This window comes from Diplotaxodon limnothrissa, linkage group LG3 (assembly GCF_057381915.1).
Source record: "Diplotaxodon limnothrissa isolate DT_005_m linkage group LG3, D_limnothrissa_male_GT1.1, whole genome shotgun sequence".
In the NCBI taxonomy this organism is placed as follows: Eukaryota; Metazoa; Chordata; class Actinopteri; order Cichliformes; family Cichlidae; genus Diplotaxodon; species Diplotaxodon limnothrissa.
The window spans coordinates 41,792,413-41,807,595 of NC_140598.1; the positions used below are offsets into that span (position 1 = coordinate 41,792,413).

The following is a 15,183-nucleotide window of genomic DNA, read 5'->3' on the forward strand; positions in this document are numbered from 1 at the left end:
AGATTAATAATCTCTGTGATCCAAAAGTCTGCTGTAAACACTCAGTTCTCTTTGTATGACGTCAAAGAAAAGGGATCTTCCTAACATGGTCAGGCACACAGCTGTGGCTGTGAGGAAAAGCCCCACCAGCCTGCCAATCAGAAGAAAATTGGCTAAAATTGATCAAGAAAAGCTAAAAATGAAGGAATATTTTTGAAGTGGGCATCATGCAAAACTACTGTAGGAGACTCCAAGAATCGAAACATGGAGGCTGAAATGAGTATAGTAGGTCTGTTTTAATGTTTTAACTAAAAAATAAAGGATGAAATTCAGCAAAGGGCCCATATTTAAGAAACCACTCTGCTATGGACACACTGCTGTGGAATTAATATCTTTCAAAAGTTTTAATTGCACTGCTTTGTAAAGTATAATAGTTAAAAAAAAAATAACTGTAAGTAGTTCAAGTGGAGTAGAAAGTCGTGCAGAAATGCTGTAAAATACTTCCATACACGTACTAAGTAGATTTACTTCTATTTCATTACCATGAACTTGTGCAATTTTGTAAATCCTTTTTGTCCTTGTGAAACAAATTTCCTGAACTCTGTGCACAGCACGCGTCACAAGCTGAGCAGAAAAAAACATTTACAGTTAATTTTAAACTGTTTCAGCAGAAATGAGAGACGATTATGGGAAGACATCTGGAAAAAACAAAAAACAGTTGCATTCGCTTTCCTTAAATTCTCACATCACCTGACACTTCCTATAAAACCCACAAATTTAACCTTTCACAGTAAATACCACAAAATCCTCAGTAGACTACAGAAAAAAATGTACCATGTAAAAAATTAAAAGATATAAAAATGATACCTTGTTTCTTTAAAAACTCATGTTAAACCTTTGCCATGGTTTTTAACAGAAACTTTTTTCAGTAACTCACCATCACACTTTGCTACTCTGTGTGCTTTGCATATGATGTCAAAGCTACTTAAATTTTTTATCATTGTTTACTATTAACAAAGCAATTGTACTTTAATTTAACATCAGCATCAACAACAACATCAACATTTAACATCAGCCTTACAACAGGCTTTCTAAAGGAGTTTTCCATACACAGAGGAAAAGCAGCAGCTTCTTCCAGAATTGCACGATTATCTCTGTAATCCAGTCACATTTAAACCCAGATGATAGACCACTCCAAAACCTTCATTTGTTTTACTTACTTTTACTCTGCTGCAATGTGAGGAATATTTAGCCCATTTCTTTCTGAGGTTTTGGAAAAAGAAGAAAACTGAACTGGCTACAAATAGTTCATTTTTACCTTGAATCGTTTGATATGAATTCAAATATGACTGCATTAAGTGAATACTGAAGAAAACTTGCTTTAACCAGAATTAATCGACAGCTGTAGATTCACAAGAACAACTTTTATTGTTCTTAACATTACAGTTTGTTTTATAGGTGTGTGTGTTTATATCAGAATGTCACAAACAGTTACATGATACATGACGTGGTTTTCACTGTCACTGCTGTCCGTGTCGGAGTTTTACTTTGGCTGGAGCTCAGCCAGCTTCATACTCACATGCACAGCAATCCAGGTGAAAATAATGCAAATCGTGTGGTTGCAGCTGTTCCAAGAACAGTAACCAGCAAGTTAAAACAGCACTATTACATAATACAATAATTACAAAACTCAAAAAAGATTACAGCAAAGCTCTAATAAATACATATCCCAATATATTACACAAAATGAATGTGGATAAAGTTTGAATTGAGGTGCCTCTCTTATAAAACCGTATTACTACCTACGATGATAATCAAGAAAAGCAGATATTGGGTCAGCACATTAAAATGACAACTTTGACTGTATTTCAAAACAAAAACTATCAAATAAGTATTTAAAACGTTGGTATGTTTATAAAATGCAATGCTTTTCTATAAAACTCACTTGGATGGCGTCCTGAAATAAATGACAAATCAGTTTATACTTAGAGGTCAACTCCCACCTAACTGACAGTTTCATTTGTCTGATTATGAAACGTTCCTCATTTAGTTTCAGGTCCGATCTCCATCAGCGGCTCTGAGTCTTCAGAGATGATGTTTCTGTGCTGAACACGTATACTGCCTCTAACAGACCGACGAGTGGACGAGCGGCGAAGACGCTCATGCGGAATGGACAACACTGGAAGTGAACTGCTGTTATCACTGTTTCTTTTCATCTCGCCGCTGGTGTCCAGATGTGATGAATCTTCTTCTGTGGTCTGTGAGGAGCTGACAGATGTTGTCAAGGCCTCTGGTCTGGGGTTGTCGTTGTTGTGATGAGACTTTGGAGAGGGCGGGATCGTGGGATTTGAGATGCTTGATGAGGATTTGGAGTCATTTGTACAGTCCCTTGTCTGGATGACCGGACTCTGCCTTTCATCATTCGTACCATGATTATCGAGACTCCGTTTTTGTCTTCTCACTGTATGAACACAAAAAAACAAAAATAATTAGCATCTGTTTCATTCCTGACATTTCGTTGTTCTTATTACACACACAAACTGTTATGACAAAGCCAACCTAAATTCAGGCTAAAATCCAGGTGCTTCTTACCATATGTATATTTTTTCCTTTTATTTTTTATTATTTGTTTTGCTTTTCCTTCACTTGTTTGATGATTCGTTGAACTGAATTAGCAGTTTTAAAAATAACGCCTAGAAACTGACTTACCAGGGCAGCTGTGTTTCTTCACTAAATGCACAATACATGAACAGATGACAGTGGCTGTTAAGGTGGTTAAAACTGTAATTACAATGGTTACAGTGAAGGATCCCTGGTATCCATCTGTAATGACAAAAAAAGAGATTGAACCTGAAAAAGCATTTCGATAAAAGAGGAGGAACCTGCATAATTTCATAGCTGCTTTATCAGCACATTTTACTCAATAAATGTTGTGTGTCTGAATAGCTAATGGATAGTGAAGCATAGACACAGCTAATCCAGGTGTTTGATTAAAGCTACCTGGCAGGTAAATCTCTGAGTCCCTCGTCTGATGTATCTCCAGCTGGTGGACCCTGCAGGTGACCCTGGGACCAAAACACACACATTTACATCTTATTCAAAATGTGCACCAGTGGGGTTAGCGTGAGAAGGCATCTGTTGAAAGATGCAATTACACACTAATCAATGTATATTTACAAGTACAACTTTTTTTTGAAATAAACAAACTAAATGATCAAGATAAAAATTCTCCAACACATCATTCAGAATATAAACTTGTGGTAAGTTTTAATTTGATATTAAACCTGTTGGTAGCAGTCTGCAGGGACACTCTTCCTTTGACCGTGAAGCATCGTGAAGACTCTTCATCTCTCTTTGGGTCTTCGGCACTGATCTCATTTCCCTGATTGTCAAGAAATGTAATCTTAGGCTCAGGGAACCAGCACTTAGCTTCACATTGCAGAGTCAGTCCTCCTCCAACACCAGGAACAACTGAGAGTTTCGGCTCAGAAACGGCACCTGCAAAAATATTAAATATTCACATTGTAGCCTTTGCACTTTCCAACCAGATAGATAGATAGATAGATAGATAGATAGATAGATAGATAGATAGATAGATATCATTAAAGAGATTAAATGCAGCTCTGATCTTTGAGTGGACGTACCTACAAACAGCTCCAGAGTTGTGATTACTTTTTTCTTCTTCCTGATAATCGCACAGTGGTATTTTCCACTGTCGCTTATCTGCAGGTTGGATATCACCATTGACAGGTTTCCGTTGTGAAGTTCGTGCCTGATGAGGTTTGTTCGGTACCGAAACACTGGATTCTTCATCTCAAAGGTTTCACACCCATCTCGGTACAGGAAGGCAATATCTGGAAGTGAACTCTCCTTAGTCCATTCCACTGTTGGGACGTCTCCACTTGGGGTGATGTTGCAGGGCAGGAGGACAGTTTCACCTGCAAAGGCCACAATCTTTGGTACGACAATCACTGAGGGTTTTCCTGTGGATAATAGAAATAACAAAACACGGAGGAACTAATTACTGTGTTTATTCAAAGAACTGAGTCTACTAAAAAAAATGTTTGTGTGTGTGCAGCAGCAACCTCATTATTGCTTTATGCTTTAAAAGTTGCTCAGAAAGCATTCATACAAATATCAGGTCTCATCACAAGTGTTTATTCTCACGATACAATATAGTCCAACAAATCTGAAGTTTTCTTCTGTTTGTGAAAACTGAGACTCTAAAATACGCACAGACTGTGTTGTAGGTCAGTGATGAGCCTTATGTGTAATTTCATTTATATATTTGTAATAGCTAACCTCTTCACCACAGATTACCCAAGCAGGAATCTCTGTGGCTGAAAAACGAGGCCAGCGCAGAAATGCAGCCTACAGTCACTATTGTGGCAAATTAATGCTGGTTACAAAAGTGTGTCAGTCCCCACAGACTGCACATTTACATGCCCAACATTACCATATAAGAAAAGCATGTTTTCAGCCTGTATATAGCGAGAAATTACAACAGCTAAAGGTGCTTTAGAGTGTAAGAAACTGGGAGCTGGTTCCACAGAAGGGCGGTCTGAAAGCTGAAGGCGCTGCCTCCTCATTCTGCTTTAAATATCAGACGAACCACATGTCTGAGAGCGATGTTAATCTGTTAGTGTGATGTGGTGTCTTTAAGATAAGGTGTCTGTTTTGTCTGAAATAAGGAGGAGACAGTTGCAGTCTCTGTGGATAGTTTATCCCTGCATAACGTCAAATGAAAAATCAGACAAAATGTCATAATAATTTTTCCAGCAGGAGACTCACAGTTCCAGGCAGGTAAAACGTCATGCACAAATACACTGAAACATTTCTGTGTACGTGCAAGTAGTAAATTTACTTCAATTTTTGTTTTGTTGCCTTTTTTATAGCATGCGCAACAAAGGAAATCCTGTCATGTGAGGCAGATTCTTTAACTTCCTGCATAACGTGAGTCAAATAAATGTAGAACAAACATTTGTAGGAAACTGCAATAAAACTGAGGGACAGTTATAAAGAAAACACATTAAAAACACATTTTTTAGCACAAAACCACACTGTTAATCTCTGCTGCAACCGTGACAGCAAAATCACCGATAAACATACACAAAAAGTACTCTAAAAAAAAAGTAACTGTACTTGTGTCACACATTGCGCACATTGATGTCACAGTAAATCGCTGTATTGTGGTCATTTGCTGTTTGCACACAAACATCAGCAGCAGTGTGATTTCCCAGCTGACTGCAGTCGATGCTCTACAACAGAAATGATCCAAAAATAACCTTTGGAAGTGAGTGAACTTCAACTTGAAATAAGAATTGAGGAACTGGGTGTCAATTTAATCGAGTCATGTCGGTCAAAATGAACTTCCCCTAAACGTAGAAATGAACTGCAACATTCAGATTGTGAGAAACATTTGATAATATCGCTCAGCGTTTCAAGTTTAAACACAGAGAAGCTCTTTAAATGACTGACACACAGATTTTGAGCTTGTTTCCTCAAAATGTAAACAAATAGTCTCCACGTGCCGAACATCCTGCTTTTATCGTCAGACCTTCGATACAGAATAATACAGAAACTTTGGCAAAGGCATTAAAGGTAGACAGATACGCACTTTTACAGCGACTCTGTGTTAACATTTGTAAAGTGACTCGCTGAAAACACAAATCCATAAATCTCACCTGTACAACAAGATGAGGACAGGACAGCGGCGAGCAGGAGCAGGCGGACAAACCACAGCGACCTGTTCAAACAGGCATCAAAACAAACTTTGTTGACTTCGTCCATGGTTCCTCTTCAGAGAGCAGGTCGACACAGACGAAGTGGAACAGTTTCGACTGTTGTAGTTCAAGTCGCAAAAAGAGAAGAAGGCGGGATCAGAGCCATAATTTCATCATGCTGTCTGATAATTTTACACATTTATAGCGCTTAGTAGATCAACAATCAAAGTACTTCCTCTTATACAGGTAGGTTTCCTTTCATCATCTATTATAAGCTCATTAATAATCATTAATTTGAAAGTAGCTTTGTAATGCTGGATGCTATAGCGCTTTTCTACTATACCTGACCACTCGGAGGCTTTATATAGTACAATATGACTCATTCATCCATTCACACAGTCATACACGCAACTTTTTTAACACCTAAGTGCTTTCGGTATTTCTGTCTGCTTTCTGTTTAAACGCTGGTTCATCTCTTGATTTTGGAGCCTTATAACACTTGAATGATTTATAGGTCAGTGTTAAGGTCAGAGTTTCTTATAGTTTGCACATCTCTTGTTGACCAGCGTGCTGCGACTACAGGAGATGTCCACATTTTAACTGGCTTATGAACATGATACATTTTTTATTATTCCAGAAAACAATTGTTGAGTCAATCTCATTAACATTATACCAGTGCAGCTGTTCTGCTATCAGCAGCTTGAACTTATAGTGTGAGGCTTTAATTGAACTCACGGGCAAAGCCCTGTGCAAACCATGATTCTGACTCGAGGTAAATCACTACTATAAAACAATACAGTGAAACTGAAATAAGAAACAACACAGACACTGAAACGCTGAGAAGTGTGACACCACTTTTCTCTCTCACACATTTCTCTGTCAGCTAATTAAACAGATGCAGTAAATGTTGACAAATGATTTCTTAAAATTATTGTATTCATGATTAAAGTATTGTTGTGTGAAACAACTAAAACAAGGTTGGTTGGCACACAGAGAATGAACGGCCAGATTTAAATAATATAAGCAGTTAATTCACAACAGAAAGGGTTAATATTTCAACCAAATAACATTTTGTATCATGTTAGTGAGTGTGAGTGTGAGCACTCTCTCTTCCACTTGGTGTCAGCCTGACATCTACTGACAATATTGGCTTAGTGTCCAAAATGCCCACTGCAGTCCAGCTTTAATGTCCTCTGAGGAGTTTTTGATGGGCGGTCATAGAAAGAGAGATTCTATTGTTACCTCATTACTCCTGCCTTTAGAATAATAGGCAGTGGTAATAAGGTGCCATAAATTCATTTTCTGACATGATGCTAAGCTCAACTTAAAAAATTTTTTTGAAGTGCCGTAAGTTCATTTTCTACATAATCTACATAATAGTTATTTCCTGGAGAGGACTGAGCATATAAGACTGTGAGTCAGACCAAATCTCACCCTTTTCTTATCCATGTCATACTAAATAACTTCAGTGGGCTCATTGTTTTGTCCCTCAAAGACAGCTGTCAGGACTGAGTATGAAAATCTGAGAATGAGGTTTGCAGTAAAACTTTACGTTAGAGATTCCTGTTTATTTTTCCTTAAGTTCTGTAGTTTCCAGCACTCCTACAGCACCGGTCTGTCTCGTACAGTGTCCTCCTTGCTCCTGAGACTGTGCTGGGAGATGCAGAAAACCTTCTTAGAATGGAGTGTAATAATGTGCCATCCTGAGCTGAACTACCTTTCAAACCTTTGCAGGATCCAGGTACACTAGCAGTAGTGAGGCTGACCTTAGCTGAATGTGAAACAGTCAGAAAAGATGAAGAGGGAAAAATATCAGCAGCCTCCACCTGAAAAAAACATTCCTGTTTTCCAGTTGACTCTGATTAACGACCTCCTGCAACTTAACTGACCAAATCAATATCTCACAAGTTGAACTCACTTGATGCTAAACTCAGTTTAACAATTGTCCCTTTAGTCGAAGGAGCTTGCAAAGAAAAGCGTCTGGACTTCTTTAAGTTGCTTGAAGACGTTTCACCTCTCATCCGAGAAGCTTCTTCAGTTCTAAGGTCAAATGGTGGAGAGTCCCAGATATAAAGATCCCTTCCCAGACGCCTTAACGCCCACTCACATCCTGGGCCATCTGACCTCAGGAATTCGAATGATAAGGTGGGGCCAGGTTTCACAATGAACTCACCCGAAACTCTGGCTGATTGGGGCCCACACCCAATTTCACACCTTGGCTCAGGCGATTAGAGGATCATCAGGGGGTCCTTTTGTCCCTCTGTGGGGGGTTACTCCCACTAGGTTTATATCTGGGACTCTTCACCATTTGACCTTAGAACTGAAGAAGCTTCTCAGATGAGAGGTGAAACGTCTTCAAGCAACTTAAAGAAGTCCAGACGCTTTTCTTTGCAAGCTCCTTCGACTACGACGACCTGGATGACTGAGAACCTTCACAGACAATTGTCCCTTTAATTTTTTGGAGCACTGTAAATGTAAAAAAAACCAAACAAAAACTAATAAAACACACAGCACCCTTAGTCTCTAAATGTGGAAGACCTCAATCCTTAGAGTCAAAGATTCAAGTTCAAGGTTCTTTATTTGTCACATGCATAGTTATACAAGTATAACACACAGTGAAATGTAGCCTGAAAAAATGATTTAAAATCCTATAAATATAATAAAACTTCAAACTTTTCGATCTTTGTTCCACAGCCAGCAAAGCTTTTAATAATATACTGCTCATAGACAGGAAGCACTCTGATTTTATTTAGTCTCCTTTTCATGCACAAAGACTGCAGAATGATCCATTTGTTTAACAAATTTAATTTTTATACTAGGAAACTGTACAAAACCCCACCAGTCAAATCTCTGTAGTCAAACACAAATGCAAAATAACATCATTTATAAACATCACATTAAAGAGAAAAGTGCGAAACAATAAGAATTTAATTCCCAGCAACAAAGTCCCAAGAGTTAAAAGTAAACAGTTAAAGCATCTGTGCTTTCCATCAAAGTGATGGAAAAGCGGTAAGGCTGCAGTAACAGAGGCTCTGAATATAAATCACACTTTCATATTATTGTAGGGTCTTTACAATATAAAGCACCTTGAGTCAATCTGTTGTTGTGATTTGACACTATATAAATATAAAATTAATTGCTTTGAACTGAGACATTCACTGTGGCTCAAGTAAAAAAAAATATATATAGTGGTAGTGGTAAAATGCTATTCATCTTAAATGTTTACATTTCCTATGGCAGTGTTTGATTTTATTTGTTCTTTAAGTATGAACAAACTGTATGGAAATGGGGATAAATCACTGATTTGTGTGTGAAACACACATACACACAACAGATTTGTGTCTACATGCTGTTAATAAATTTGTAAATGAGGGTCAATCTGACCCATAAACTGCGACTTGAAGGAATAGTGGTGGTCAACAAGCACTTAATCCAACAGGTGTAACTGAGAAAATACTTTAAAAAATAAAGGTCTGTGGAAGTTAAGACTATCAAAACAAGTATTTATAACAAGGTTATTTCCCCAACTTATTGCAAGTTTCTGTTTTATAAATAGACTGCACTAAAACTTTTCTTGTGTAAAGTCTACTACTTGTGTAGTAGGTATTAAAATATAGATAACTCAAGATCAACTCAAGCTGCAAATGTTTAGAGTAATCTCCTCTGATCTTAGCTGCTCAAAGCTGATGATTCAGCCGGCTTTAGAGGCTCAGTGGGAAGACTTTTGTACCCGTACATTACTTTTCCTTTTTTCGTTTTCAAACCATCCAAACTCCAATCTAACTGACAGCTTTTACTAAGATTCAATCCCTAACCTGAGATGTTTTGTTTCATTTATACAAATATAAAAGCTGTCTGATCACATTTGGTTATCCCTCTTTATCCAATCAGCGGATTGTCATCTTCTGATAAATCTGCCAGGACACCGTAGGGGTTGTTGGAAATGCCTGAGAGAGTATTCCTGCGTGTAGACTTTGCAATGACATTACGAGGCCGTTTCTCAGACAGACTCGTCGAACGGGGAAGAGGTTTGTCTTTTGAATCTGGAGGAGGATTGAATGACGCAGCATCATTAGTTATTGAGACAGCAGAACTGCTGCCGTGACTGCTTCTTCTCATCTGTGGGCTGCGTGCCGGATTTTGTCCTGAAGCGACAGGACTGTTGTTGTTGGTTGAGGATGCTGGCTTAAGGAGCTTGCTGTGGTAGGAAGACTTTGGTGGGGGTGGGATGTCACGCTTTGAGGTGCCTGGTGAGGATCTAGGGTTATTTGTAGACTGGCTGGACTGTTGTGCTGGACTCTGCCTGGATTTGAGGTCTTTCAGCTCTTTAGTTAATCGCTTGATCTCATCTTTCTCCAAGCTCGATTTTTGTCCTCCCACTGGAGGAACACAAAAACATATACAGTTAGCACTTTCTCCACACAAAGACAAAAGTTAGTGAATGAAATAATACTTCGTAATAGTTAAACATAGAGCCGAAAAAAACTGACTTACCAGACAAGTAACCTCTCTTGACTAAAAAGAGCACAAGAGCACAGATTAGTGTGCACACTATGACGGTCGCCACCACAGCAATTGCGACGATTCGAGTGGAGGATTTCATGCATTCATCTGAAATGATTTTTTAAAGGAGATCAAGCATGAACAATGGGATAAATTAAAAATCATAGTTTGTTTTCTAAGCTGCTTTTAACTGAAATGTTACCACTAAGGTTTACATATCAACACAAAGTAATATAAATATAAAAACATGACCTAGTCTTTACCAAGTTTGACAATAATTTCATTACAAAACGTGTCTTTATTTATTTAACAAAAATAAGACAAAATGCAAAAGCAGTCTGTGGGAAACCAAAGTATGCTCTTAATGCCTTCATAGGGATTAAGAGGGTAAGTAGCCAACTGCTCCTGATCAAACGCACTTGATTAATTGATTGTGAGCAATAAAAGTTTGCAGGTCTGGCGCATTCAAGTGTGTGCTACCACAATGCAACAACTCTGCCACGAGTAGACATCCCAGCAGATTCACCCCAAGGTCAGACCAATGCGCAAAAAAAAAAAAAGGACTCCAGCAATGAATTTATAGAGGCAACTGTTGTTGATCATTAATCTGGGATAGATTAAAAGGCCATTTGCAAATAAACTTAAGTCCTAATTCGACAGCGCAAGAGATTATTGACAAATGGGAAAAGTTCAGGACAGCTGCCAGTCTAACAGGAGTAAATGTCCCTGCAAATTCACCCCAAGGTTCAGATGGTATAATTTGGGTCATGCAATGGGATAATGGTCCCCAACACAGCAGCAGATCTACAACAGAATCACTGAAAAAGAAAAATTGTTGCAATGGCCCGGTCTAAGTCCACAAACCCAACTGACTCAAATGCAGTGGTGGGACTGTAAGACAGCTCTGGATATACAACTGACACAACATAGTGAAGGAGAGTGGACCAAAACTCCCCCACAACAGTGTCAGACACTGATAAAGTTATACGAAGAGCAATTACACCAAGTTAGTGTTCTAAATGTGGTTTATAAGCTACTGATTCAAGGACTGTACGTTGTTTCACGCTGCTTATGAATCCTAATTTCTGTTAACATGTCATGTTGCTGTTTATCTCTGGTTGTATTTAAATACTTTTAGAAATATTAAAATAAATAATTAGAGATTGTTTATGTGTAGTCCGTATACATGAGGCCACAGCAGTAATGCAATGTTAGAAGATATATTAACAATTTATACATGTTTGTTTCTTAACCTCCAAAATATAGTTAAGATTGATGGTTATTTACTGAGATTCAATAAGTAATAGTCTAAATATAAATTATTTATTCATCGTGCTATATTCTTTGTCTCACTGAACAGCTGGATGGATTATAAAGCATATGCATTAATAATAATGTTTGTAATGCAGCTGATGCAGGTGTTTGTTAAAGCTCTGGTGTACCTGGTATGTAAATCGTTGACTCCCTGGTTGTGTTTATCTCAGGCTGGTGGACTCTGCAGGTGACCCTGTGATCAAAAGACACATATTTAAGCTTTATTCCTTTGTTTTTCAAGAAAAATAAGAGTGTGTGCACATGAAAAATCTTCTGAAAAACATATCCCACTTAGCCTAACTAACTAACGCAGATTAAGCCATTCTCAGAGATCTTTTAGAATATAAATTAAATTCAGGCTTGAAAATTAAAATTGAATTGAAACCTTTTGGTAGCAGTCTGTAGAGTCACTATTCTTTTGACTGTGAGGCACCACTGGGATTCGTCATCTCTCTTTGGGTCTTCAGCACTAATCTTATTTCCCTGATCATCAAGAAATGTAATCAGAGGCTCAGGGAACCAACACTTAGCCTCACACTGCAGAGTCAGTCCTCCTCCCTCATCTGGAACAACTGAGAGTTTCGGCTCAGAAACAGCACCTGCAAAAGTAAGAATTATTCAGGTTGTTGTCTGTGACCAAAATTTCAGTTCAAATGTTCATAGAAAACTGTGGGAAACTATTAGAAAATCTCATCTGAGCTTTAAGAGAGAGATACATGACTAAAGAATCTGCATTTGAACCCAAGAGAACCTTTGTCACAAATGATGTGGGTGAAAATGCTCTCTGTTACTGCTGCTTAGAATAAAGAATGAAATCTGTGAGATGAACTTCTCAGGGTGTTTAAAGAAACCTAAACATGTGCAGATCTCCAAAGTGAAGAAAGGGACTTTGAGGGGGATTACATGCAGCTCTAAACTTTGAGTGGACGTACCTACAAACAGCTCCAGTATTGCAATGACAGTTTCCTTGTTCTTTCGAATCGCACACCGGTATTTTCCACTGTCGCTTGGCTGTACGTTGGATATCACCAATGACAGGTTTCCGTTGTGAAGTTCATCCCTGATGAGGTTTGTTCTGTACCGAAAGACTGGATTCTTCATCTCAAAGGTCTCGAATCCATCTCGGTACAGGAAGGCAAATGCGGACAGATCATCCTTACTCCACTCAACTGTTGGTACATCGTGACTCGCAGCGGTGCTGCAGGGCAGGAGGACTGTTTCACCTGCAGAGGCTACGATCTTTGGTACATTGTTTGCTGAGGCCGCTGTTCCTGTGAAGAGAAAAAGGTATAAAACATGGAGTAGGTCATTACTGAGTTTTAAAAAGAGTTATCCTAACACCTTTTATCTGTGTAGCAACAATATAATATCGTTACTCATCACACAAACCTTTTTATTCAATTTAAAGCATGTACATTTATAGGGCGCAGCTTCTTATTAGTAACCCAGAGAATAACATATTAGTCATACATAAGAGGCATGTGTATGTATGAGTAATACCTGTGGCTTCAGACGCCACTGAACACTTAGTTTAAGGCAGTTTCTCTGCTTGGCTCTGTTTGATGTTGGAGAAAACTGATTAAAATAGATAAAGACGCTGCAAATAAGGGATATTTTGTGTGGAAAGGTGCTAAAAGACTTCAATAACCAAACCATGAAGATAAAACTCAGAATAGTAAACCCTCTTTAACTTTTTTAACTAAAAGAGGACTACAAATCTGCTAGTACCGCCCCCTACACATAAGAAAGATAAGGGACCACCAATCTGCTCTAAACGCATATCTATATTAGAAAGAAAGGATGTGGAAATGACCTTTCAAGGGTTAATTTTTTTTTCTCTGGTTTGTAAATCGTTAAAGCGATGTATAGTCACGCACATGTGCAGTGAGAATGCGAAAAGTACATTTACGTCTGTTCGATGTCGACTACTTCTGCACTTTTGTCCTTGTGAAACTGCTGAACTCTCTGGAGTTTCACATGTCTGTCTGCACAGCACGATCACAAGCTGAGCAGAGACAAACATTTACAGCTACCTTCAACTTCTTCAACAGAACTGGGAGACGATTACGGGATGCAACATGAGTAATATGACAGTAATATGAGGTGTGTTTACCAAACATGCCACTGATATACTCTAAACGTCCTGTGAACTTGACCCTGAAATCTAAAGGATAAAACTCAGGCAGTGTTTCAGCAACAAACATATGTTGAGCTTTGGTAGATCACAACTTTAACTGTTAGTCAACATTCAGAGCAAACACTGTCTAACTGCCCTGCACACGCCCCTAAAAACCAGAGCAGTCACATTCCTACAGTACAAGAGAGTACAATGTTTTTCCATATTGTTATGGTGTCATTGTCCTTATAAACTAATCTGTATTTAATCATATATTGAGTTTATGTTCTTATTATATTTGTTCAATCTGCTATTAAAACAATGTTACTTTCTAATCTCTGCGAATAATAAAGACTTTACTATCTTATCTTTTCTTATCTTAATCGGTTTCACACTTGGCAGCAAGAATTGCAAACAAGCGTTTGGGATTCATATCCGATTAACATGCTGTGACACGACCAGCTGTTCATGCTGGGAACCCCTCCAGTCTGACGGGATTAAAACAAAACGCCAAACAAAGGTGGGCCGCAATTCCCCCACGGCGAAGTGAAACTCTCCCTGCCAGTCATCGAAAGCTAAACACTTCCTGTTTTTACCTTTTGATCCTTTTGACAAATGCAAACATCTGCTCACTGAAGTCGACGCTAACACATAATAGACGACACAAGATCACACTCGTGTTAGCAGCATTAACACAGAACCAGCAGGGACACACCTTTAAAGCCTTAAAGCCCGACTTCACAGTCGTAACTTTTAAACACAGGCCTGTGAGATCGTTATCTCTGTTTCTCAGATATACCGACTTCTCTTTTCGAAACATAGCGCCGTAATCTCGCAATTATGGGATGTTTTATGTTCTTATAAGTCGTGTCTTTTTTTCTCAGACTAATTAGGAGATGGGTTTTTTCCGCCCTTACCTTTTCGCCCCTTCTTTACACTCTTTTTGTTGCGCTTCTGTAATGTTACATTGTCACTCCTCAATAATAACCTATACTTTGCCTGCATTTTTGGAGAAGTACATCGACTTACACATTAACAAATCATTTTTTACTTTGTTCGGTAATTCCATCTAATGGCAGCTTTACGTGAATCAACTGAAGTACGAAGAAACCTTTAAAACCTGACTATTCAGACAACTTCTGCTTCCTGAACGGGCTCGTTTTGACCCTGCAGCTGCTGCACGGAGATCGTCCCCGGCAGCTTTTATAACAAATATATTAATGCCTGGTTTGGAAACTGGAGCGTGGAAAAGCCATCTACACCCGAAACACTCTTGTACGGTCGCCTTTATCCAAATCCTACCTGTGCAAGAAGAGTGTGCGGCGACGAGCAGCAGGAGCACAGAGATACTCATGGATGAAACATAGAAAAAGTGACCCGCTGGTTCCACTGGATTGTAAAAAAGGAGGTAAAAAAGAAAAAAAAAAAGGTCCCAAACTTTCTTAAAGTCTTTCGTACGTCCTCTCCAGGGAAGAGCCTGAAGCAAAATGACGAACTACAGTTTGGCAAAACAGGAAGTAGGAGGGTCGGTAAGAATTTTACCATACG

The 15,183-nt window shown here is 38.6% G+C and overlaps 2 protein-coding genes across 2 annotated transcripts; both read right to left on the bottom strand.

Annotated features, from left to right (window-relative positions):
- Positions 1-2,021: 2,021 nt before the first annotated feature.
- On the bottom strand, positions 2,022-5,769 carry LOC146635884 (butyrophilin subfamily 2 member A2-like). The gene is made up of 6 exons (XM_085350649.1): positions 5,664-5,769; positions 3,624-3,962; positions 3,264-3,477; positions 2,980-3,044; positions 2,689-2,802; positions 2,022-2,440 (listed from the first exon to the last, which is right to left on the bottom strand). The coding sequence occupies exons 1-6, from the start codon at positions 5,767-5,769 to the stop codon at positions 2,022-2,024; spliced, it is 1,257 nt and encodes a 418-aa protein (XP_085206775.1).
- Positions 5,770-9,419: 3,650 nt separating this feature from the next.
- Positions 9,420-15,024, bottom strand: LOC146635885 (butyrophilin subfamily 3 member A2-like). The gene is made up of 6 exons (XM_085350650.1): positions 14,938-15,024; positions 12,452-12,790; positions 11,905-12,118; positions 11,648-11,712; positions 10,197-10,313; positions 9,420-10,081 (listed from the first exon to the last, which is right to left on the bottom strand). Exons 1-6 carry the CDS (start codon positions 14,987-14,989, stop codon positions 9,582-9,584), a joined length of 1,287 nt encoding a protein of 428 aa, XP_085206776.1. The 5' UTR covers positions 14,990-15,024; the 3' UTR covers positions 9,420-9,581.
- Between the last annotated feature and the right edge of the window lie 159 nt (positions 15,025-15,183).